General features: G+C 41.9%; 1 protein-coding gene across 1 annotated transcript in view; it reads right to left on the minus strand.

Moving 5' to 3' along the window:
• Nucleotides 1-23,436, minus strand: part of LOC122812918 (SAP30 binding protein) — a 1,615,174-nt gene that overhangs the window by 1,500,269 nt on the left and 91,469 nt on the right. The window contains exon 2 of the mRNA XM_044084976.1: nt 544-624. Within this exon, the coding sequence (XP_043940911.1) occupies nt 544-624 (81 nt within the window). The remainder of the gene's footprint in view (nt 1-543; nt 625-23,436) is intronic.

A 23,436-nucleotide genomic window follows, 5' to 3' on the forward strand; every position in this document is an offset into this window, starting at 1 on the left:
AGATGCAAAGACTATGGGAAATTAGGTCAGTCATGGCAGGAAGACCCAAGAATCAGTACTGCAACTCTTACGATAAACATCAGCAGTATTTAAAATCTGTCACTCATTTTGGACTTCTGCCCTCCCATTACTTTTAGCTTCATCCAAATTTCTTGCACTAAGAGGTTGATCGGTATGAAGGCCATACTACTGAAAAGCAGGCAAGATTCTGATTAAAAAAGGAAGAAATGTAATAAAGGAAAGCTTCTGCACTTGCTGTTGCGCAGGAACAAAATGGCAGCATATGAATACAGTTGAAAAAGTTATTACTAAAGCTAACTGGCAAGCAAAGAAAATTTGTATTTCACAGTGTAATGCAGATCCTAGTTGTAAGCTGCATACTAAACTTCCATGCTTACTAAACAGTACACAAATACAGATGGACATGCATATGATCCTGTATATACAATCTGTTCGGAGAATACAGTTTTAATAACAGATGGATAGTCTCAATATTCTCTCTATTGCAATATATATGTTCTACTGCTAAATGAAAATACTTACGGAGTTCTGTCTGCCTTATCAGTGGAGCTTCCAGGGCAGCGTCCAACTCTTCATCATCACTGGGTGTGGCAGGATCGTCATCTTAAAAAAAGTAAAAGTAATGTTAGTGAATCAGACAGTAACTATAACAATGTATAAAGAAATACAAATAAATTAAGTTTCTCCTTGAGACAGGGTAAAGTTCAACTGTGAGTCTTAAATACACAAAGAAATCAGTTTTCTGTACAGAACCAGGCACTAACACAAAGTATAGTAAATGCCTCCTGCAGTTACCATAAACATTGGTAAAGAACCACACTAGCTAAAGACACTACCACAACAGATTCTTTTCCAAGGCAAAGCAGAAATAAAATTAAAAATGGGAAGTAGAATGGATAGGCAAATCAACATTGTACAATACACCCTGCCAGAAAGAATGGTAAAAGATAAACTATTTTATTTATTTATTTTTTTTTATTTTACATTTGTTGACCAGGCTAGTCTAGCTGGATACATTTCCATTTTCAGTAGAGGCCCTGGGAGAAAAGCTCCACACAAAACATAACAAATAGACATGTTGTTAATAAAGACATAGAATAAAAATTGGTAACAAAATTAACAAAAATTAAGGCAGACAAACAATAGTAGTCATACATAATGTTAGGTAGTTTCAAAGCATCTTACTTAATAAATAAAGGTTATGCCATAAAGTATCTGCAATATAGATAAAAGTTAAAGCTAGGTGGGTAGAGAAGTAGGAGTAATGTAAGATAAAAAGGGGAACAGACAGGAGTCAGGAAGTGAGAGAAGAAAAGAAAGAAGACAGTAAAGAGGAGGTGGGAGAGATGGGAGAAGTAGGTCAGAGCATAGTAGGACAGCAAGGGAAAAGAAACAAGGCATTTGCTAATTATTAAGCACTAAGTAGGGTTAAAGGTCAAGAGGGGGGGAGAGGAGGTTAGTCTGGTGTACTACATGAACAAAGCCAGTGATTTTGGAAGTACAGTTTGATTTGTTGTTTGAAGAGAGGTAAGGTTGTGATTAGAGTTAAATCCTTAGGCAGCAAATTCCATGCTCTGCCTACAGTATTAGTGAATAAAGAGTCACCAGCTAAGTTGTGGGCCTTTATGGGTTTGGTCATGAATTTACAAGAGGAACAAAGGGAGGTGAGATTGTTATATGGGAGTAAAAGTTGTGATAGTATAGGGGTGTTATCAGGTTGGTACAGTATTTTGTGGGCAATAGTAAGTTGTGAGATTATAAGATAGTTTTGTAGTTCTAGCCAGCCTAAATGTTTCAAATTGAGGCAGTGATGGGTTCTAAAAGGATTACCAGTGGCGAAGCGGGCAATGTTATTGTAGCAAGTTGCTAGTTTGTTTAGGTTAGTTTTTTGAGGTTGGTGAAGATAGGAGAGGCATAAAAGAGAGTAGATATAAGATGGGAGTGAGCAATAGTAGCTCTAATAGATGGGGTGAGAAATGGTTTAATACGGTATAAGGATCCTATTTTTCTGTTAACTGATTTGATGGTGTTGTTGATGTGTTGGTCAAAAGAGAGACTGTTATCAATGGTTATTCCTAGCAGTTTAGTTGTAGAGTCAGGAGAGAAGACAGTGTTGTTGTTGTTTGAGGAGATGGTGAAATTTAGTGGAGAGGTACGAGTGGTGGGGGTGAAGAGGAGAAGTTTGGTTTTTTTAGCATTAAGAAGAAGGTACCGTCTAGTAAACCATGTTTCTACTGTGTTGAACATATATTGAGTTAGTGAGATTAGATCTGAAGAGGAGGATGCTGAACAAATAATAGTGGAGTCGTCTGCGTATTGAATGCAGGTAGCTTGAGGAATTACAGAGTGGAGATCATTAATATAGAGGGAGAAGAGAAGTGGACCAAGAATAAAGCCCTGAGGGACTCCGATAGAAATAGACAGTAAGGACGAGATGTGGTTGCCCCAGAGAACGGCTTGTTGTCTGTTACTGAGATATGAACTAAACCATTTGATGGCAAGGCTATCAAATGAGAGGGATTCAAGAATGCTAATTAAAGAAGAGTGGTTGACCATGTCAAAAGCTTTAGAGAGGTCAATGAAAAGGGCAGAAGAGAAAAGATTATTGTTGCGATTGCTGTTAATGGTATCTACAAAGGAAAGGAGGGCAGTGGTGGTGCTATGGTGAGGTCTAAAGCCATGTTGACAGTTAGCTATAATATTGTTTAGAGAGAGATACTGTACAAGTTGCTGATGAATACATTTCTCCATAATTTTTGCTAAAGGAGAGAGAAGAGCAATTGGTCTAAAGTTGGAGTAGTCAATAGAGTTACCGCCTTTGTGTAGTGGGATAATATGAGAGATTTTCCAGATATCAGGGATGGTTCCCTCTTGGATGGTCCTATTTATGAGTATAGTTATTGGGTATGCAATTTCTTTGGCTGCCTTTTGCAGAAAAAGGGAGGGGAGCTTGTCAGCAGAGGGGGTACAGGGTTTCAGTTTGAAAATAAGTTTATGGATGAAAGAGAGATGGGTTGTAGAGAGAAGTTGTAGGAAGAGTCTACTAGATTATTTGGAGGATAGAAGTTATTAGTGTTCAGTTGCCTAGCAAGAGATTGAATAGTTTCAGTAAAAAAAAGAGTTAAAAGTATTTGCAGTTTGGTGAGGGGTGTCTGGGTCAGCATTTAGTGGGGAGGGAGTTTTAGCTGTTCCTGGTGAAAGGAGTCTATTGATCGAGGACCAAAATTCTTGAAGTTCACAGTAGAACTTTTTTTTGTCAGTGATTATAGATTCCTGTTTGGAAATTCCCCCGTGAGCTCATCTGGTCTATAGTAGGTTGCAAGCCAGCTTGCTGGTCCTTGATGTGAACTACATAGATTCAACAGTGAAAATCCATTTTAAGTTACTTGAATGCAGGTTGAGCTGTTTGGGTTGTAAGATGGTTGGTACGCCAAGTAATGGAAAGTCTTTAAAGGTGTTTAATGAATGGTGATACTAGTGCAGATATTTCGAAAGTCTTTCAGCTTCGCCCGTTAGGGGTCACCACACTGGATCACCAGTCCGCAGACTGATTGGCAGTAGAGTTTTTACGGTGTTGAGTTGCCAGCTTGGCACCCAACCTTCACACACACACCTACTGTAAGTCTTTAAAACTCATTCGACCACAGGCAGGGCATACAGCCTCCTTACAGAAGGTGCTCCAGCCGAGAATCGAACCGAAGAACCTCTTGCTGTGAGGAGACAACTCTAACCCCTGCACCATCGTGGCTGACGCAGATATTTTGAAAGTATGAATCAAAACACTTTGTGTTACTTACAATAATGCCCAATTGCAACATGAAGTAAAACATGTGAAGTCATCTTTTTTTTCATGCCAACATTTGAATATAATTTACAAACTGCAGAGTTTTGCAGAAATTGTTGTTGCATCATTCTGCACATGTGCCCACAGACAAATTCTCACTGGACTTGGACCTATGGCCACTGCTTGTCTAATTTGTTCACTTTTCCTACTGAAATTCTAGTACCCCTTGCAATGAAAATATTTTTTTAACCTGGGTTTTCCCTGTGGAACTTAAGCCTTGCAAGACTATATTGCCATGTGCAAGTCACAGTAAAGCACAATGGTTTTAATCAAGCAGAGGTACGCCTCCCCTTAGTGCACATCTATACTGTAGCTCAAAAGAGAGCGGGGGAGAGGGAAGGACATCCCAAAGGACCAGCAAGCTGGCTTGCTCCCTACTATAGACCAGATGAGCTCACGGGGGAATTTCCAAACAGGAATGAATGGGCAACAGGGATCTTGCCTTACCCAATTCCCATCTCCCATTGCCACAGAATAAATGAGCTTACTGGCTTTTCTGCTTGTAACCATTGCGCTTGGTCCTGCAGAAAGGTAAAAAAGAAGGACAGTGGACATGATGTGCACAGGTGGTGTAAGGAGGCAGTCATTAGCTTCCCCAAGGGACCTAAACCCCAAGAAGTTTATTCTCCACCCCTCCGCTTGTAAGCAGATGTGTCTGTACCTTCTCTACTGTATGCCATTGATCTACATCCCTTCCATCTCTTCTAGAGAGAGAGGCTAATATGCAAAACTTCATCATTCACCTGTCTTCATAGCTAGATCCCATCAGTACCTGGGCCTCTAAATCCAGCCAAAGAAGTAATCGGGGCCAATAAACCCAGCCAAAAAAGTAATCAGGGCTCCATCCCTTTATATCGGGGAAGGCACTTTCAAGAAACTTTTTGGGAAACGAGTACTGCCAATCTAGATATTCTCCATATTTAAGTAAATAAAACTAGGAAGCACTGCAATAATCATTCTACACAAACACAAAATGAGTACACAGTGACGCAAAGATGGACATTTAAAAAATTCTAAAACAAGCACCCAATAACAGCAACAGCTTAAAATAAAAGACAACAAAACGCTACTGCAAGCAAGAAACTACAAGACAAGTGTCCTTCCATTTTTATACATCTTTTTTTAAATAATAAGCAAAGTGTTATACAGACAGGCAATTGCATACCATACCCTCAAGATGTCCAGAGATTAACAAAATAGGACCTAACTAGCAGGATAGGTTTCTATTGCTCTGTGCAAGCTGCAAAATTTGATGTAGCTCTGTGGAATCCATGCCCACGGTAATACTACAGAGCCAAGCTACATCCCAAATTGGGAAAAGAATGGAAATTTTAAAAACACCTATAACAAATGTACAAGCTTACCTACACCCCCTATTTTCTATCTATATACATACCAAAGTACGGACAAGGTGATCCGCTGTGGCGACCCCTAACCGGGAAAAGCCGAAAGAAGAAGAAGAAGAAGATACATACCAAAGTACAAAAAGCATAACCATGTTCAAAGTGCTGTTTGGAAGCCCCCCCCCCCAAAAAAAAAGAGGTAAAGGGCTAAAAAAATGGGTGTACTTCAATGGTCCATCTCAAAGATCTTTAAATTATGTAAATACTCGTACATTTCTTCAAAATTCAAACTAGCCTTAAGCAGTATAGATTCTCAGGGAGATCAGAAATAAATCTTAAGATGTGAGAAAGAAGCTGAAGCAAGATAATACAAGAGGACATGAGGGCTTACACAGTAGCCTAAATGAAAGACGCTTCTACCTCTGGAATGCAGATTAAAGCCACAGTAATTTGTAAAGATGCAATCTTACACTCAAGTTGCCGTGGCAAAAATATCTGCTACAGGCACCTGAAAAAAAAGACCCACAAATGGCAACCACTCTAGTTAACTGCCCATTAACTACAGTGGAAAGCGACTTACAGACTTCTCAGTGACAGAACTTTAATCAAAGCACACAGTAATTTGCTACTGGTCTCTTTCTAGGCTGGTGCAGAAGAAATGTACTTAAACAGAAGTAAATCCAACCAGTCAACCACGGCAGTTGCTATATAAAATCATGGATTTTATTCAAAGGAGGAAAATAAAACCATAAAAGCAAAGCTAAAATGCAGATAAGCACTTTCACACCTTTCTACACTGGTGCTTCATCAGATCTAAAAACGGTTACAAACAAACCATCTTTTAAAACGCAGTTAACTCACCAGGTCACGTTATCTAAGGATTGTTCTTAAAAGGGACAGTGCCATTAGGCCCTTCCTACCATCTGCATGCAATTCTAAAATCTACTTCATTTTTTTACATTCAGTTTTATTCCTTAAATCACCTCTTCCATTGCTAGGTTTAAGTAATTCCAAAACTAAAAACAAAGTATGGCTGGTATTTAATATCTAAAACATGTTTATATAGTGCATTACAAGCATCATTCTTCCCAATCTCATTTAAATGTTCTCCAATTTTTTCAAACATCTGCTCATCTTAAATACATAGTAAGATTCACACCACACAGAATGACAGACGCACTATACTTTGACTTCTACAATATGAATAAAAATGAAAGACATAACTCTTCTTACTCAGTGGATGCACAAAAGAATCACTTCTATGAATGTATTTGCACATGTTGCAGACTCTACATGGAAAAGTACCACATTTATCAGAAACACAAACCTTCTTATTAGTAGACTTATAACACAGCAACGGTTTTAATGATCTATTGCTCATATAACAAAACTTGGGTGCATTACCAAGTACTGACCTATACCCATCGTCAGATACAAGTAGTTGCTAGTTATTCCTAATAATATTGCAGATAGTTCAAACATACGTAGAATAAGTCATGCACATTCTTAAGTTAGAACCTCTTACAACAGTTTTCCTTCACTGTTCTCTACTGTCAGAGAAGATTGGATTATCAGTATCCCTCCTGTGTTGGAAGACATCATCACGGGCAGCCTCAACCACTGAATCATGGTAGCATCTACATTTAAAAGTCTCTTTTAAGGTTCTAAAATGATTCACACAATTCTATCAGCACTTAGACATGCATATCTGCAAAACTGTCCTTTTAGCCAATAAATACTGGCACACATTCAGGATCCATGATTTTATACAGCAACTGTCGTGGTTAACTGGTTGGACTTACTTCTGTCTTACCTTTTCATATTTAACTAGTCTTAATCAGAGTCTACGTTTTTCTCTACATGTACTTTATCAATTCTGTAGTGATCCTTCACTTTCATAAGTTGAGACTACAGTGCAGTCACAGACTTCTATGCACTCTATTCTGGGACTCCAGAGAAATGTAAATCAAAGAATCCACACTCAGTTTGATGAGATAAGGATTAGCCTTGAGGGTGATAAGCTACATGAAGACCACAGACATTGCTCTGAATGCAGTAAAAACATTCTGTGATGACAAGGATCTATAATCCCTACTCAACGCCACCAATTTAAACACAAGGTAATATGATTTGCATCACTTTCCACTATTTGTATAGACAGGGGCTACTAATGTCAGATGATATTCATCGATAACCACAAGTCTGCATGTTAAGATATGGGCTTTCAATCTGCACGATTAGCATCAAATGTGTGATAGATAAAGGGCTTTAACAGCATATTGCAAATGCACTCTACTGCCTCGACTTATGATTACTGACCATCACCTATGGCACCCGCATAAGCCATAAACTGGACAGCTGAAGTAAAAATCACTTGTTTCCAAGGATTTCACCTTGCCTTCAAGGCCCATGTCTTCCAGTGCAGTCTTAATAAAAGTAAAGATTTAGATAAAACTCCTTTATCTATGCACAAAGGGAAGCTTCCCAGGAAAAGCTATAAATTCATAAGTTCACAGGTGATTACTAGGCTAATGGCACAAAAGCCTTTACAAGCCTAGCCAATAAGTTCCAGGATATGACAATACTGTATCTTAATTCTCCAAATATGAGATGGGGTAGTATCAGGGTAGTGGGTCTTTGGGTGTTGGAGCCCAGAGTCATTTTACAGACTGCCTATGTTCATAAGGGACATGGCCAGTACCCCATGAGTGAATTTATGGTTCCCATCCATTTATCCAAATTTCTTTTGAAGAGAGTGAGGGACATGTTTTGTCTTATGAAGATGGGACATTTACTCCATAGATGAGGTAGCCTTTGGAATATGAATCTCTCTCTCCAGCAAGTTCTATTAGAGTTACATACAAGGTTCAGGACCATGGACTGTGTAACGCTTGTATATTTTTTTCCTGCAAACGTGCAACATTTTCATCCGGGCTGAACAAGAGAATGCCTTGTAGGTCAGGTACAAGTCCCCTCTCGATAAATGATATGAGACAGAATAACGGGATACGGCCTTTAGTCGGTTCTATATTTTTTTTTTAGTGAAAAACCTGTGGGACTGCTACAATTGGTGTAACAGCCTGTTTAGGTACATGCAGAAGGGAGCTTTGCACTCAATTATGGGCCTGATGAGGGCTGTGTACAATACCACTATGACCTCCTTTGAGCTTGATAACATGCCTATACTTATAAGTTGAGCCACACAGAAGGATTTCCTCACTACTATAGCTACCTGGTGGTCAAAGTTTAGGTGACTATCTGCGATCCTAGGTCCCTCCCACTGGGTCTACTTTTAGGGATGTGCTATCAATATTATTATTTGCAGGGATATCTGACTTACTGAAGGGCATTATTACGTATTTTTTAGCATTTAGTCTCAGACCATGGTTTTAGAACCAGCCATTTTTAGGCCTGTTGGTAGTTATGTCAACATCGTTTGGGGATTCAATGATTGCTCCCAGCTTACAAATTTCAGCAAACTTGGCAAGCCAAAGGCCCCCAACATCAGCCTTCACTTTCAGAGAAGTACATACCAAAAATGAGGGGTCCCAGCACTGAGCCCTGTGGGACACGCTAGTAAAAGACTTATCGGAAGTGGAGTCATCTATCAGGATAACATGTGTCCCAGTCAGTGAGAAAGTTGGCTATCCATCTGATGATGCAGCAGTTTATACCTAATTCAGTAAATGTATCAGTGATCCCCAAGTGAGGGGCTGTGTAGAAAGCTGTGGCCAGGTCTAGATTAAGTGGTGTGTACCATTTTATCCTCATCCATGGCCCTGGAGACCTTCTTACAGAAGTCCCCCAGACTGAGCAAGACCTCCCTTTGACAAAGCCAAATTGGGCCTGGTCTAGTTTTTGGAAATTTCCTTTGTCATTACTGATCAGGTTCAGGATAATTCTCTCCAAGGCGTTGCAGATGATGCTGGTCAAGCTTATGGGTTTGTAGTTCCCTGGGTCAGTTGATAGGCCCACCTTGTACAAAGGAATGACTGTTGCAGTCCTCCACTCCTCTGGGACAAAGCCTATCTGGAGGCTGTGGTTAAATAGGGTTTCTATTGGACCTGACAGATTTTGTTTAATGCTACTTAAGAAGAAAGCGGTAATGTTGCTGGGACCAATGCAGGCTGTGTTTCTGGCTTTAGCGAGCATAGTAAGGGCCTGTTCCCCTCATAATGACCAGTAGGGGGATGGGTGCAGGTATTTCTTTGGGTGTGGTAGGAGGTGGTGGAGCAGGAAGAATTTTGAAATTAACTTGTCGGCAAGGTTTGCTGTAGTTTCAGACTGGGTGTAAATGTTGCTGTCCATGATTAACTTGGCACATTGCTGAGCATTTTCCATAAGGTTACAAACATAATTAAAAAAAAAAAAAAAAAAAAAAAAAAAAAAAAAAAAAGACTTATGGTTATCGTTCACCTGGCAGGCTATCTTTGCCTCATAGTTTGCTTTGGCAGATTTTACCAGTTTGCTAAATTTGTTTTAGATTGGCGAGTGTCTTTTTGCACTGTTTTGTCTGTTCTTTCTTGGCTATGGAGAGGATTTTTTTTCCTTTTGTTGAAAGGCCTATTTGCACTAGGGGTCCACCAAGGTGATTTACTTTTTGCCAGTAATTATAGGTTAGACTTGGACAGGTACTGCCTCCTCTATGCAGCTATGAATATGGTTGTACAATGTTTTTGCATACAGCTCAGAGTAGGCCTCAGTGTCACACAGGTTTGGAGGGGCTGAAAAGTTTAATAAGTGCTGCACAATTTTTTTTTTTTTTTTTTTTTTTTTTGCTTAACAGTACTGCACTGGTTTTATTTATTTTTTCCTTATCAGTAATGCACCTTTTTGTATTTATTTGCTTAACAGTACTGCACTAGTTTTATTTATTTGCTTATCAGTACTACACCGGTTGTATTTGTTTGACTGAATTATTTACCTTTCTTTGTCTTGTTTGTGTCTTTCGGCTTTTCCCGGTTAGGGGTCGCCACAGCGGAATTCCGATCCGCTAATGATTGGCAGTTGAGTTTTACGTACCGGCTTGCCAGGCCTGACGCACAACCTTCAACGAAGGTATGCCCATTCACGCATGTCTCCATGCAGAAGACGCTCTAGCTGAGAATCGAACCGAACAGCGTCTTACTGTGAGGCAACAACGCTATCGCATCACCACCACCGCGGGTATTTACCTTTCTGTGTCTCCATGTATATATTTGCCGACCTCCGGTTGAATTTTTGTGCTTTTGCTCGCCTCTACTGTAAATTTGGTAAGGGACACTCCTCCTAGTCCTATCTCATTAGCTCATTCTACCCAATAGAGAGATCATTTGGGAAAGCCAATCCCTTTAGTTCCTTAACCTTGAATTTTCTTCTGTTCTTTCTCTCTCCCTTAACCTTGAATTTTCTTCTGTTCTTTCTCTCTCCCTTTCCAATTTACTATCAAAAACAAAACAAAACTTTATTCAGCTGCTTTTACTGTATTTGTGTTTCCTCCTCCTACTAGATTACTTTATCTTGCTTTTTCTGCTACTTGCTGCGGCTTGTTCTCTAACTGCTCAATTGCATCTTTTCTGCTGCATTCATTACAATTTAAACAGGCTATAAACAAGCAGTAAGTGTTTTGCTAAGCCTCTTAGTTTTGGTTCATGCACTTGGGCTTTAAGCTTACGCGTTAGCTCTCCCTGGCCTTTCTCTCTCAGATTCTGACAAATATGGATGGACAATATCCTGCAGTTTCTCCTGCCAGTCTGGTTAATATGGGCATCCTAAGACGGTGTAGTAACTGCCTTATGTACATGAACAACCACCTACTACTACCATCTAGGAACACAATTTGCACGAGATGCACTTACATTAAGAAACTAGAGAGTCTATGCTCTCTCCCTCACAGGCCAGTATATCTGGCACTGAGAAGGTTGTCAACACCATCACTACACCTCAAACACCACCCACACCTACACAACACACATCCACATATGTGGAGGTGCTCAGCAAAAACATACCTGAAACAAAGGCCATCTCAGAGGCAAAAACACATGAGATCTCCACACTACATACAAAGTTCACACACCTGTGTCTCACAACCACCAAGGCTTAACCATAAACCCAACATATTAGTTGCAGGAGACTCCATTGGGAAGAAACACAGATGTGCCTCTCACCAGGCTGGATAAGGAGAAAGTCACAGTTAGTTATCGGTCAGGGGCCAGAATCAGTGATATCACACACGCACTCAGGTCTCTTAACAACAGGTACTGTTATGACTCTGTCATAGTCCATGTTGGTGTAAATAACTTGAGAAGTACCCCCCTGGACTATATGAAGAGAGACATCACTGAACTTGCTGAATGTGTGTCCCAGGCCGGTATGTCCCTAACCTTAAGCAGTATTCTACAGTCACCCAGAATGATGTCTCAGTACAAACAGAAAATGAATAAAGTACAGTTGTGTACACTTACCATAAATATAGATGTTAGGGTGTATTCACTGTTGCAGTCATTACATTTGGGTAATCTAGTGGCAGGTTGCCCTCAGTCATCCTGAATAACAAAGTCTTGGGTCCTGCATCGGTTGCGGTCTCCTCTTCCATGACGTCAGGTCGTCAGGGGTATAAAACATGCAGCCGATGCCATTTTATTCAGTTTTTCTTGCCCCAGATGTCAGGTGCCCCCCAAATGGGGAGCAAAAAAAAAAAAAAAATATATATATATATATATATATATATATATATAGATATAGATATATATATATATATATATATATATATATATATATATATATATATATATAGATATAAAAATAAATGGTAAATATATATAATTGCACTTTTAGAAACATAAACTTTACCTTCACCTAAAAGCAAATGCACAACAAAGGCTTTTGAGTATAGTGAAGGAAAGAAAAGGTATAGAAAGGGGGATGGCGGGTGGGTAACCCGGACTGCAACACTGAATACACTCCAACATCTACATTTATGGTAAGTGTACACAACTGTACTATATTCTTCGTGTTTCACTGTTGCAGTCATTACATTTGGGTAGAATCCCAAAGCTATGGATGGGAGGGTGGAACTAAACAGCATTAGGAGCGGCTATAAGGCCCTGCAGGACTGCAGTGGCAAAGCCTGCCCTGGATTTGGAGAAGAGAGGTAAATGATAATGCTTTGTGAAGGTATGAACAGGGCTCCAAGTAGCAGCTTCTAGAATGTTTTTGGTTGGGACCCCTCTCAGAAAAGTTGCTGAAGTAGAGGCAGCCCTGGTGAAATGTGATCTGACCCCCCTTGGGCACCGGTTTACCATGGTGCAAGTAGCAGAAACGAATGCAGTGGCTTATCCATTTAGAAATAGTCTGCTTTGATATAGCCTTCCCCTCTGACCCTGCAGCAAATGTTACCAGTAGTTGCTCCGACTTTCTTAGAGATTTGGTCCTAATTAAGTAGAATCTTAGTTGTCTGTGTACATCCAATGAATGCAGAATATGCTCCTCCTTGTTCTGCGGATTTGGGTAAAATGTTGGCAGGTGAATGGTCTGGTTAAAAGCCACACCAGATACCACCTTAGGCATAAAAGAAGGATTGGTCCTGAGGGACACCGTATCTGGGTAAAATATAATGAAAGGCCCCACTGCCATGAGAGCCTGTAGTTCTGAAACCCTTCTTGCTGAAGTGACTGCCGAAAGGAAAGCTGTTTTCCAAGATAGAAATTTTATATCCGCAGTAGCTGCTGGTTCAAAAGGCGGCAGGGTGAGTTTTTCCAGCACAAAATTGAGGTCCCATGCAGGAGTTGGTGCTCTTCTGGGTGGCCTTAAATTTTTGGCCCCTCTAAGATACTGTTTAAGCAGTGGATGAGAAAATAGGGGAGGCTCTGTGTTGTAATCAGCCGAGATGGCAGAAGCATGGATTTTTATTGAAGAAAAAGATAGGCCCTTATCAAGCATCTCAGTCAAATATTGTAAAATCTGAGAAATATTGGGCTTTAAATGTGTCTATTCCTTGTGCTTGGTTCCAAGCACAGAATCTCTTCCATTTATCAGCATAAGATTTTCTAGTACTAGGCCTTCTGGCTTCCAAAATGGCATCCATCACAGATTCACTGAGAGGTGGTGTTTGAATAATTAGTCAATTAGCCATGCTGCAAGATTCAGAGTTTGGAGATGAGTGTGCAGAATGATAGTTCTGCTGAGACAGTAGAGGTATTTGAGGCAAGTGCCATGGAGGAAGGTGAGACATATTCCTTAGAAGTGGGTACCAGTGCTGGCGAGGCCAGTCCGGAGCAATTAGGATCATTTTTGGTTTTTCCTGTCTGACTTTTAGTAAGACCTTGGAGAGTAGAGACAGAGGGGGAAAGGCATAGAATGATAGGTTTTTCCAGCTGAAGGATACAGCATCCACTTTCCATGCTTTTTTGTGAGGAGTTCTTGTGCAGAATTTGTCCAACTGATAACTTTGGGGAGAGGCAAATAGATCTATGTCTGGGCTCCCCCATTTCTGTGTTAACATGCTGAAGACTTGTGGATCCAGTTTCCATTCGTGCGGGTCCATAAGATTTCTGCTTAAGTCGTCTGCCAGAGCATTTTGCTTTCCTGGCAGGAATTGAGCTTAAAGATGTATTTGGTAAGTCAAGGCTGTGTTCCACAAAGCCATGGCTAGTCTGCAAAGGGGGTAGGAATGTGTAGCCCCCTGCTTGTTTATGCACCACATAACTGTGGTGTTGTACGTCTTTAACTGTAGTTGCCCTGGATGAAGTAAGTCCTTGAAGGCTGTCAGAGCATTCTGAACAGCTATCATCTCTTTCTGGTTGATATGCAGATGCATTTGGTTTGGGCTCCATTTGCCCTGAATGCATCTCCCTGCCAGGTGGGCCCCCCAAGCATAGTCTGATGCATCTGTAGTTAGGGTGGCAGGGGGTAGAGTGAATGACAGTTCCTTGTTTTGGTGACATGTCTCTGTCCACCAAAGAAACTCCTGTTGTAGGCAGGGAATGAGAGGAATCATTGTTTCCAGGCTGTGACAATGTTGACTCCATAAACGTTTTAGGTACCATTGAAGTTTCCTCATATGCAGTCTCACATATGCAATTAGTAGGATGCAGGATGCCCTGAACCCCAAAGCCTGCAGAATTTGTCTTGCAGATAACTGGGTTTTTTGTTGCCATTTGTTTGAAGTATGTTGTCAGTTACCTTTGTTTGTCTGGCGTGAGGTAAGCCATCTTGACAACTGTATTCAAGCTTGCACCCAGGAATGTAATTATTTGAGAGGGTACCAGTTGCGATTTCTTTTTGTTTATGGTATACCCTAGGCATGCTAGAAGCCTTTTTACAAATGCCAGATGTTGAAGAAGAGTGTCCTTGTCCTCTGCTTGAATGAGACAATCGTCCAGATAAGGATTAATTTGAATGTTTCTTTGTCTGCAAAATGCAATTACTGGTGCCAGGCACTTTGTAAAGACCCTAGGCGCAGTAGATAAGCCAAAGGGCAGTGCAGAGAATTGGTAATGCAAAAACCCCACTTTGAAGCGGAGGTATCTTCTGCATGATTCCCTTATTGGGATATGCAGGTATGCCTCTTAAGTCTAGAGTTGCTAACCAAGCATTCCTGCCTAGCATAGGCAGTAGCTGTTGTAAAGTCAGCATTGTGAATTTTGGAATGTCCAGGAACGTGTTCAGAATCGATAAGTCCAGTATTGGATGCCATGAATTGTCTTTTCTGGGTACTAGGAAAAGTCTCAAATAAAAACCTTGTCCTTTTTCCTTTTCTGGCACCAGCCGACTTGTTTCTGGGCCTCTGCCCACTGGTTTTGTGGCAGATCCGGCCATCCGTTTGGAATTGGCAAAGTATGGAAATGAAATCTGTACCCCTAGGATACTATGTTTAAAACCAACTTGTCCTGGGTAATTAACTGCCAATTTTGAGCATGAAGTGCTAGTTTTCTCCCCAAGGGGGCTGACAAAAGGTAAGTGCTTGGTGATGGTAGAGGAAAGTCATTGAGACTGCTTACTGTAGGGTTGTGCTTTGTTTCCTCCAGATTTGGAGGTGGAGGTATCCCACTGCTTTGACCTTTAAGAACCCTGTGATTGGTATCTGGAACCTTTTGAGCGCCTGGATTTGCCCTGAGTGGCTCTGTTGGATACAGGAAAGGACCAGTTTTTAGTAGGCCAATGCCTACTGAACCTGGGTGGCTGCACTTGCAAGAAATCTTTTACAGTTTGCATAGATTTAGCTTTGTCTTCCATTTTCTTTAAAACCTCTTCTGCCTTATTACCAGAGTATCATGCTGCAAAGGGGCATCCAACAATTTAGCTTTAACATGATCAGGCAGATTTTGCTCCTTGAGCCAGGCATGCCTTCTAATCACAGATCCAGTAACGGCGGCCCTACAAGAGGCCTCCAAGGAAACCAAACCACATTGCAAAGTATGCTTTCCAACCTGTTCTGCTGAATGTAATAATTCCTGTAACTCTATTTTCCACACAATCAGAAATCAACATCATTTTCTGTTTCAGTAAGCCCATAACATGCTGTTGATATTTAAGCATATGAAACTGGCAGTTTAAGGCCCTGATTGCCAAGGTTGCAGACGTATAAACCTTCTTTCCCCATCTATCCAGTGCCCTCTAATCTCTATCAGAAGGGGTAGGATTTTTGGCTGTAGAGGCCTTTACACCCCTAGGACCCTGAGAAATAGTCTCAGGATCAGCAGCAGGATTCTTGTAAAGAAATTCGTGATAGTCAGGAACCCTGTAATATCTGTCTGGCTTACTAGGAGCCGGAGGCAGGGAATCAGGAGCCATGCTTGATTCCGAAAACACATCAACAATGTCTAATACAAGAGGTATTGCCAAAGGCCTATGCTGAGGAAGAAGGAAATCCCTAAGCCTCTTTTTTTGATTCAGAGAAGTCCTGACTCTACCAGTGAAAATGTTCCCTTAAAGTATGCAAAGTCTCTCCAAAAGAGTAATCCTCAGGAGGAGATGCAGATGGGTGGAATAAAAAATTCCTGATCAGAAGAAATGGAAACCTGATCTGAAGATTCATAATCAGTGCCTTGCCTAGGCCTCTTAGCAAAGGGGGGGGGAGGGGTTTGGGAACCCCTGATCAGGGTAATTAAATCCTCAGCCATTTTGAGCATCTGTTTTTTAGGCATAGGGGCCTGAGCACGTGGCTCATGCATAATTTTTTTTAGACATAGAAGATGTTTTTGACCTCGTTTTTGTTGTTGGCGTCGGTTTAATATAAAAATGTTGAGGCCTGAAAACACCCTCAAAAGCTGGTGCCTGCTCAGCGGCTTCGGACCCATCCAAGGGAGAGACATCCGCTGGTTCAATATTCTGAGAATCTCGCGGCATACCGGACTCCGAATGGCTCTTGGTAGAGGCCTGCAACTCAAAAGTATCGGGTATCAGGGGCTGCAAAACTGCCTCACTGAGTACCGGCGAACAGGCAACTGGTTTAGGAGAAGCTTCATCGTTGGTTTTGGACCTCTGTCTGTCTCTGTCTTTTTCTTTGTGTTTATGAAATCCAGTAGTCAGACTGCTAACCGATGACATTTCAGGGTAATTAAATCTTGAACCACAATATTTAGAAACAAAAATATACAGACGCTTAATAGTGTGTTGGTTAAATCTAGCACAAAACAGACAGCAAGGCACATTGTGATCAGGGCCTAGGCAAGGAATACAGTACAAATGAAAATCCTTATGAGGTATTTGCTTCCCACAAGTAATGCAATTACTAACTTTTACTGACATCGGTAAGGAGCAAGAAAAAGTTTCCCCAACAGGGTACTTGGCTTTAGTTTGAAGACTTCGGTTCTGAAACTCGAATACATAAATTCCAGGAGTCGGCTGACCGGCACTTGAACTGCTTCTGCTTCAGGCACTGTGCAGCAAGAAAGACTGAACAAAATGGTGTCGGCTGCATGTTTTATACCCCTGACAACCTGACGTCATGGAAGACGAGACAGCAACCGATGCAGGACCCAAGACTTTGTTATTCAGACGACTGAGGTCAACCTGCCAGCAAATTAGCAAATGTAATGACTGCAACAGTGAAACACGAAGAACATCTAATAATTGACTTAGTTTCTGGTGTCATTCCAGGGGATCCAGTACCAAACAGCTTGGGAAGATAAGACTGACAGAACACAATGCTTTGCCAGAGATGGCCTGCATCTGTCTCACTTGGACTTCAGGCTTCTAGCAAAGGTTATTGCCTCCCCAATAATGCTTTTTTTGAAAAAGTCATGAGGTTAAAACTGAGGGCAGTAAAGCCAAAGGAGGTGGAGTTTCAATATATCTTAAAGACATGTGAAAACTGGTAGAGGTAGGTGAAGGCTGCCAGCCTAGTCAAATAGAATTTTATACATAATTCTATAATTTGTAAATATGAATGTGAATCACAGGCTTGTTGTCTTAAATGCAAAGAAATACTGTTACATGTGGAACTGGAAATAAATGCGACAACAGTGCACTCTACCGACCAAAGTAAAAGCATATAGACAGTGGTACCGAAAAGTCTAGATGACGAAATTCTTTCTATTGTTTTAAATCAAGAGTTAAATTGCTAGATTTAAATGTGCAAATGTATTTTTATTGCTCTCTTCCTGACCAGCTACAAGATAACAAAATGGAGATGTTAAGAAAGTAAATGCAGTTAATGTGTAGCCTGGGAACTCCAGGAAAGTGTAAAAGAGATGATGTAATGCTTATCAGAACTGCAATAGCAATTTAAACGGAGAGAACCAGAGATTATCAAGTATTTTGCCTCGACTATCAAACTCTCAGCACTCTGCCTTGCTCTATAAGTAAGTTATTTTAGAAGTGTGTTTTCTTGTAGCAATAGCTAGGAATTAGAAAGTTTAGATCAAGTGTTTTTCTGTGATGTCATAACTGTACTACTGATTTATTTTAAGTATTTTTGTGTGATCTCTGAACTCCTGGCTAGCGCTGTGTTGTAGTAGTATTGTCTTGTGTTTTTAGTATTTATTATTAAATATTTTTAAACCCATTCAACTGTGGCTGTTTTGTGTAGAGATAAGTTAAGCTTTAGAGTACATTGCATATTACTGAGCAAAGCCACTCTAATAAGTCTTGAATGATTAATCACACTTACCAATTGGATAATAATATTGCACAGTAATAATCGGACACCCTTTTAAGGGCCTTTGGGTAGCTGATATTAGCTGGGTCGTGGCAGTGATTTCTACCATACAGTCTGGGCAAAAGGGGCACAGCTGGAGAACCTGTGCCAGCCTTCCCCAGAAGTGACTGTGTGGTTGTATAAACTCTTATCTCAAAGTGCAAGTGTTTCAGCTACTTGGGCAGGGACATGAAGCACTGGTTGGACAGAGAGGGTGCTAATTTTAGCTTGCCCACTAGGCTGAGATCTGGACCCTATAGCTGTGTCAGTGGGGAGTCTTATTGGGGACCTGGGGAGCAAGGGAGCGACCAGCCCCAGACTGACTGTGATCTATGTGTACTCTTAAGGGAAATTGCACTTTACTGAGTGTATTTGTTATCCTCTCCTCATATACGAGACGCCCTCTCTGGTGTTAGTGGTGAGGACTGAGGCTCCTTGATTGCTGGGGCCAGGGTACGGGTGTCACATATTAATTGGTGGCAGTGGTGGGATATCCTCACAATTGTTTGGCAGCTGTGTGATATCCACACCGAATATTAATTCGTTGGCAAATACTAATTAGCTTGTAGTGGTGTGGGTAGAGTGAATCCTGTAGCTTGTGTACAGCGAGCTTTGAAGGTGGTTTTGTACCCAACACCCATGTAATGACCACTCAGAGTTCAGATCACAATTGTTTTATTTCTTTTGTTAGCTTAGTTAGTCAGGGTGAGCAGGCAGCGGGTCAGCAGAGGAGTATGGAAAGCTGACAAGAAGCCAGCTGGCGGAGATATGCCAGGCTAGGGGATTGGTGCATGGAAACCTGACTAAGGCAGACCTGATTGCAGCCTTGGTTACAGCTGCATCAGAAAACAGCAACCAGGAGGACAATCAGACTGGCAGTGGAGAAATAATTCCCTCGGAGAATGGACAGCTCAACCTTTCTGTAGTGGACTTAAAAATCCAGCTGGAACTAAAGAGACTTGAGCTGGAGGCCAGGTGTGTGGAATTAGAAGCAAATGTGAGACTGTGAAGTTTGCAGGCTGAGGAAAATGAGGAAAGTACAGTTGTGTACACCTACCATAAATGTAGATGTTCGAGTGTCTTCACTGTTGCAATCATGACTGTAGGGTTCTCCCCTGCCGGCAGGCAGTCCTTGGTCGGCCAGAATCCCAAAGTCTGGGTCTGGAGTCGGCTGTTCATCCATGCTCCCTGACGTCAGAGCACCAGGAGTACAAAGCTGACAGCCGACGCCATCTTCTCCAGTTTTTCTTGCCCCAGATGTCAGGAGTCCCAGAATGAAAAAGGTCCCATAACCTTTGCAAATAAACCTCAGAAGAATGGTGAAAAAAGGAAATACACAAAAGTAATAAAAAAAAAAGAGGGGACAGGAGGGAGGGAAACCCAGACTGCAACAGTGAAGACACTCGAACATCTACATTTATGGTAGGTGTACACAACTGTACTATGTTCATCGTGTTTCACTGTTGCAGTCATGACTGTAGGGTAGAATCCCAAAGCTGAAAGAAAGGGAGGTGGTCATAAAGAGGAAGGGGTGGCTAAAAGGCCCTGCAAGACTACAGAGGCAAAGCCTGCCCTAGACTTAGAGTAGAGAGGCAGATTGTAGTGCTTAGAAAAAGTATGCACTGAACTCCAAGTTGCAGCTTCCAAAATGTCCTTGGTAGGAACTCCCCTGAGGAAGGCTGCAGAAGTGGCAGCAGCTCTGGTGGAATGAGTCGGTATACTCCCTGGGATTTGCTTTCCATGGTGAGAATAACAAAATCTGATTCCATGAGCAATCCATTTAGAAATGGTCTGTTTTGAAATGACTTTACCTTGGGAACTTGAAGCATAAGAAACAATTGTTCTGATTTTCTGATGTCCTTGGTTCTGTTCAGGTAAAAACGTAGTTGTCTGTGTACATCCAAGGAATGTAAGATCCTTTCCCTTTATTTTGAGGAGTGGGGAAAAAGGTTGGCAAGTGGATAGTTTGATTTAAAGCCACTTTGGAAACCACCTTAGGCATGAAGGTAGGATTAGTCCTCAAAGATACCCTGTCTTGATGAAAAATAATATAAGGTTCCACAGCCATAAGAGCTTGTAACTCTGAAACTCTCCTGGCAGAGGTTAAGGCTAACAGGATAGCTGTCTTCCAAGATAAAAACTTGGTGTCAGAACAGGCAGCAGGCTGAAAAGGAGGCAAGGTTATTTTTTTCCAAAACATAGTTGAGATCCCAAGCAGGAATGGGAGGAGATCTAGGAGGTCTTAAATTCTTAGCTCCTCTGAGAATCTGTCTCATGAGCTGGTGGGAAAAGATGGAGGGTCTGTATTATAATGAGCAGAAATAGCAGAGGCATGTATCTTAATGGAAGAGAAAGAAAGACCCTTATGTAAGAGATCCGTCAAGTAAAGTAAAATTAAAGTAATGTTAGGAAGAAGAGGATCAGAATCCTGAGCCTGCATCCAGGAACAAAATCTTTTCCATTTTCCTGCACAAGATTTTCAAGTGCTAGGACGTCTGGCTTCTAAAATGACATCCATAACCTGCTTGGGCAGTAAAGAAGAAATCAAAGGCCCTGGATTAACCAGGCCGCCAGGCTGACAGTTCTGACATGAGAGTGTAGAACCTGACCCTGATGTTGGGACAGAAGGTTCGGAGACTGAGGTAAAACCCAAGGGGGCTCCAGGCATAGGTTTTTTAGAGTTGGATACCAAAACTGCCAAGGCCAATTTGGAGCCAGCAAGATTATCATCTTGGGCTTGTCCTCTTTTATCTTCAATAAAACCCATGGAAGAAGAGGAAGAGGCGGAAAGGCATATCCCGAGAGGTTCCTCCAACTGAATGACAGGGCGTCCACTTTCCAAGCTTCCCTGTGGAAAGTCCTGGTGCAAAAATTCTGTAGTTGATGATTAAGAGGGGATGCAAAGAGGTCTACGTGAGGACATCCCCAGACTGCTGTTATCATCCTGAATATTTTGGTGTCCAGCATCCACTCGTGTGGATCCGAAAGGTTTCTGCTCAGACTGTCTGCCAGGAAGTTTTGTTTCCCTGGTAGAAACTGAGCTTGAAGATCCAGATTGCAAGCTAGGGCTGTGTTCCGTAGATCCATGGCTAGGCTGCAAAGGGGGTAGGAATGAGATCCCCCTTGCTTGTTTATGTACCACATAACTGGTGTTGTCTGTCCGTACTAGCAGTTGTCCTGGTTGTACAAGATTCCTGAAGGCCAATAGAGCTTTCTGAACGGCTAACATTTCCTTTAAATTGATATGCAGGTGCTTCTGATCCTTTGTCCAAAGGCCCTGCAAACAATTGCCCTGAAAATGGGCTCCCCAAGCATAATCCGAGGCATCCGTGGTTAGAATCTGAGTGAAAGGAGGCAGACGGAAGGGTTTCCCTTTGTTTAGAGCACATACCCTGGACCACCAAAGAAATTCCTTTTGAAGGCAAGGAAGGACGGAGATCTGACATCGGAGTGGAGCAAGAAAAAAAAGTTTCCCCAATGGGGTACTTAGCTTTGAGTGGAGAAGAAAGTCTTCGGACTGAAGAATATCAGAAAAATTAGTCAGGAGTCAGCCGACCGGCACTTGCGAACTGCTATCACCGCACGGCAAGAAAGACTGGAGAAGATGGCGTTGGCTGTCAGCTTTGTACTCCTGGCGCTCTGACGTCAGGGAGCATGGATGAACAGCCGACGCCGGACCCAGACTTTGGGATTTTGGCCGACCGAGGACTGCCTGCCGGCAGGGGAGAACCCTACAGTCATGACTGCAACAGTGAAACATGATGAACATCTGTTAAGTCTGCAAGCTGAGAAACAAGAAAGGCAGAGGCAGCATGAGAAGGAGATGCTGACTCTTCGCCAGAGTCATGGAGGTAATGGGGAAGGGAGTAACTGGACCCCAGAAGCACAAAAGGTCAGTAAATTTCTTACTCAGTTTAAAGAGGGGGATACTTTTGATAGTTTCATTCATATGTTTGAGACGGTACGTAAACGGTATGAAGTTGACCAAGGGCTCTGGGTACGGTTCCTGACCCCCTTACTCCATGGTAACGCTGTAACTGCATTAGCTAAAATGGCTGACGTCGCATGTTTTGAGTATACTGCTGTTAAGAAATGTCTTTTAGAACTGTTTAAGCTAACACCTGAAACACACAGGAAAATGTTTTGTGAGCATAGATGCAAGGCAGATGAAAGTGTGTGTGAATATGTTGCTGAATTGAGCACTTATTTCCATAGGTGGGCGAGTGGACGTCAGGCCATCACTTTCGAAGGGCTGACAGACCTTTTGGCGAGGGAACAAGCCCTTACCACTTTGCCTGAGAACTTGAGGATCTGGTTAGCTGATAGACAATGTGCTACTTCAGATGAGTTGGGGAAGAAGGGAGACCTATACCTAGCAAGCAGGGCAGCCCTGCACAGGAAGGGGACCTCCAGTACTGCTCATGGGTCTCAAGGAACCCATGATGGGCAGCACAGACTGCCAAAACAGAATCTGTCAGTAGCAGGGGAAGCCACTATGTGATGCCCATGCCCTGGCCCAGCAATCAAGGAGCCTCAATCCTCACCACTAACACCAGAGAGGGAGTCTCATACATGAGAAGAGGATAACAAATACACACAGTAAAATGCAATTTCCCTTAAGAGCACACAGAGATCACAGTCGGTCTGGGAATGGTTGCTCTCTTGCTCTCCAGGTCCCCAATAAAACTCCCCACTGGCACAGCTATAGGGTCCATATCTCAGCCTAGTGGGCAAGCTAAAACCTCTAGCACCCTCTCTGTCCAACCAGTGCTTCGTGTCCCTGCCCAAGTCGCTGACACACACACACACACGTACACACATGCACTTTGAGATAAGAGTTTATACAACCACACAGACACTTCTGGGGAAGGCTGGCACAGATTCTCCAGCTGTGCCCCTTTTACCCATACTATACGGTAGAAATCACTGCCATCACCCAGCTAATAATATCAGCTACCCAAAGGCCCTTAAAAGGGTGTCCAATTGTTACTGTGCAATATTATTATTCAATTGGTAAGTGTGACTAATCAGTCAAAGCTCAGAGTGGCTTTGCACAGTAATCTCTATAAATATGCAATGTACTCTAGAACTTAACTTATCTCTACACA

The sequence above is a fragment of the Protopterus annectens genome, chromosome 10.part0 (genome assembly GCF_019279795.1).
Source record: "Protopterus annectens isolate FY-2018-M chromosome 10.part0, PAN1.0, whole genome shotgun sequence".
Taxonomy (NCBI): Eukaryota; Metazoa; Chordata; order Ceratodontiformes; family Protopteridae; genus Protopterus; species Protopterus annectens.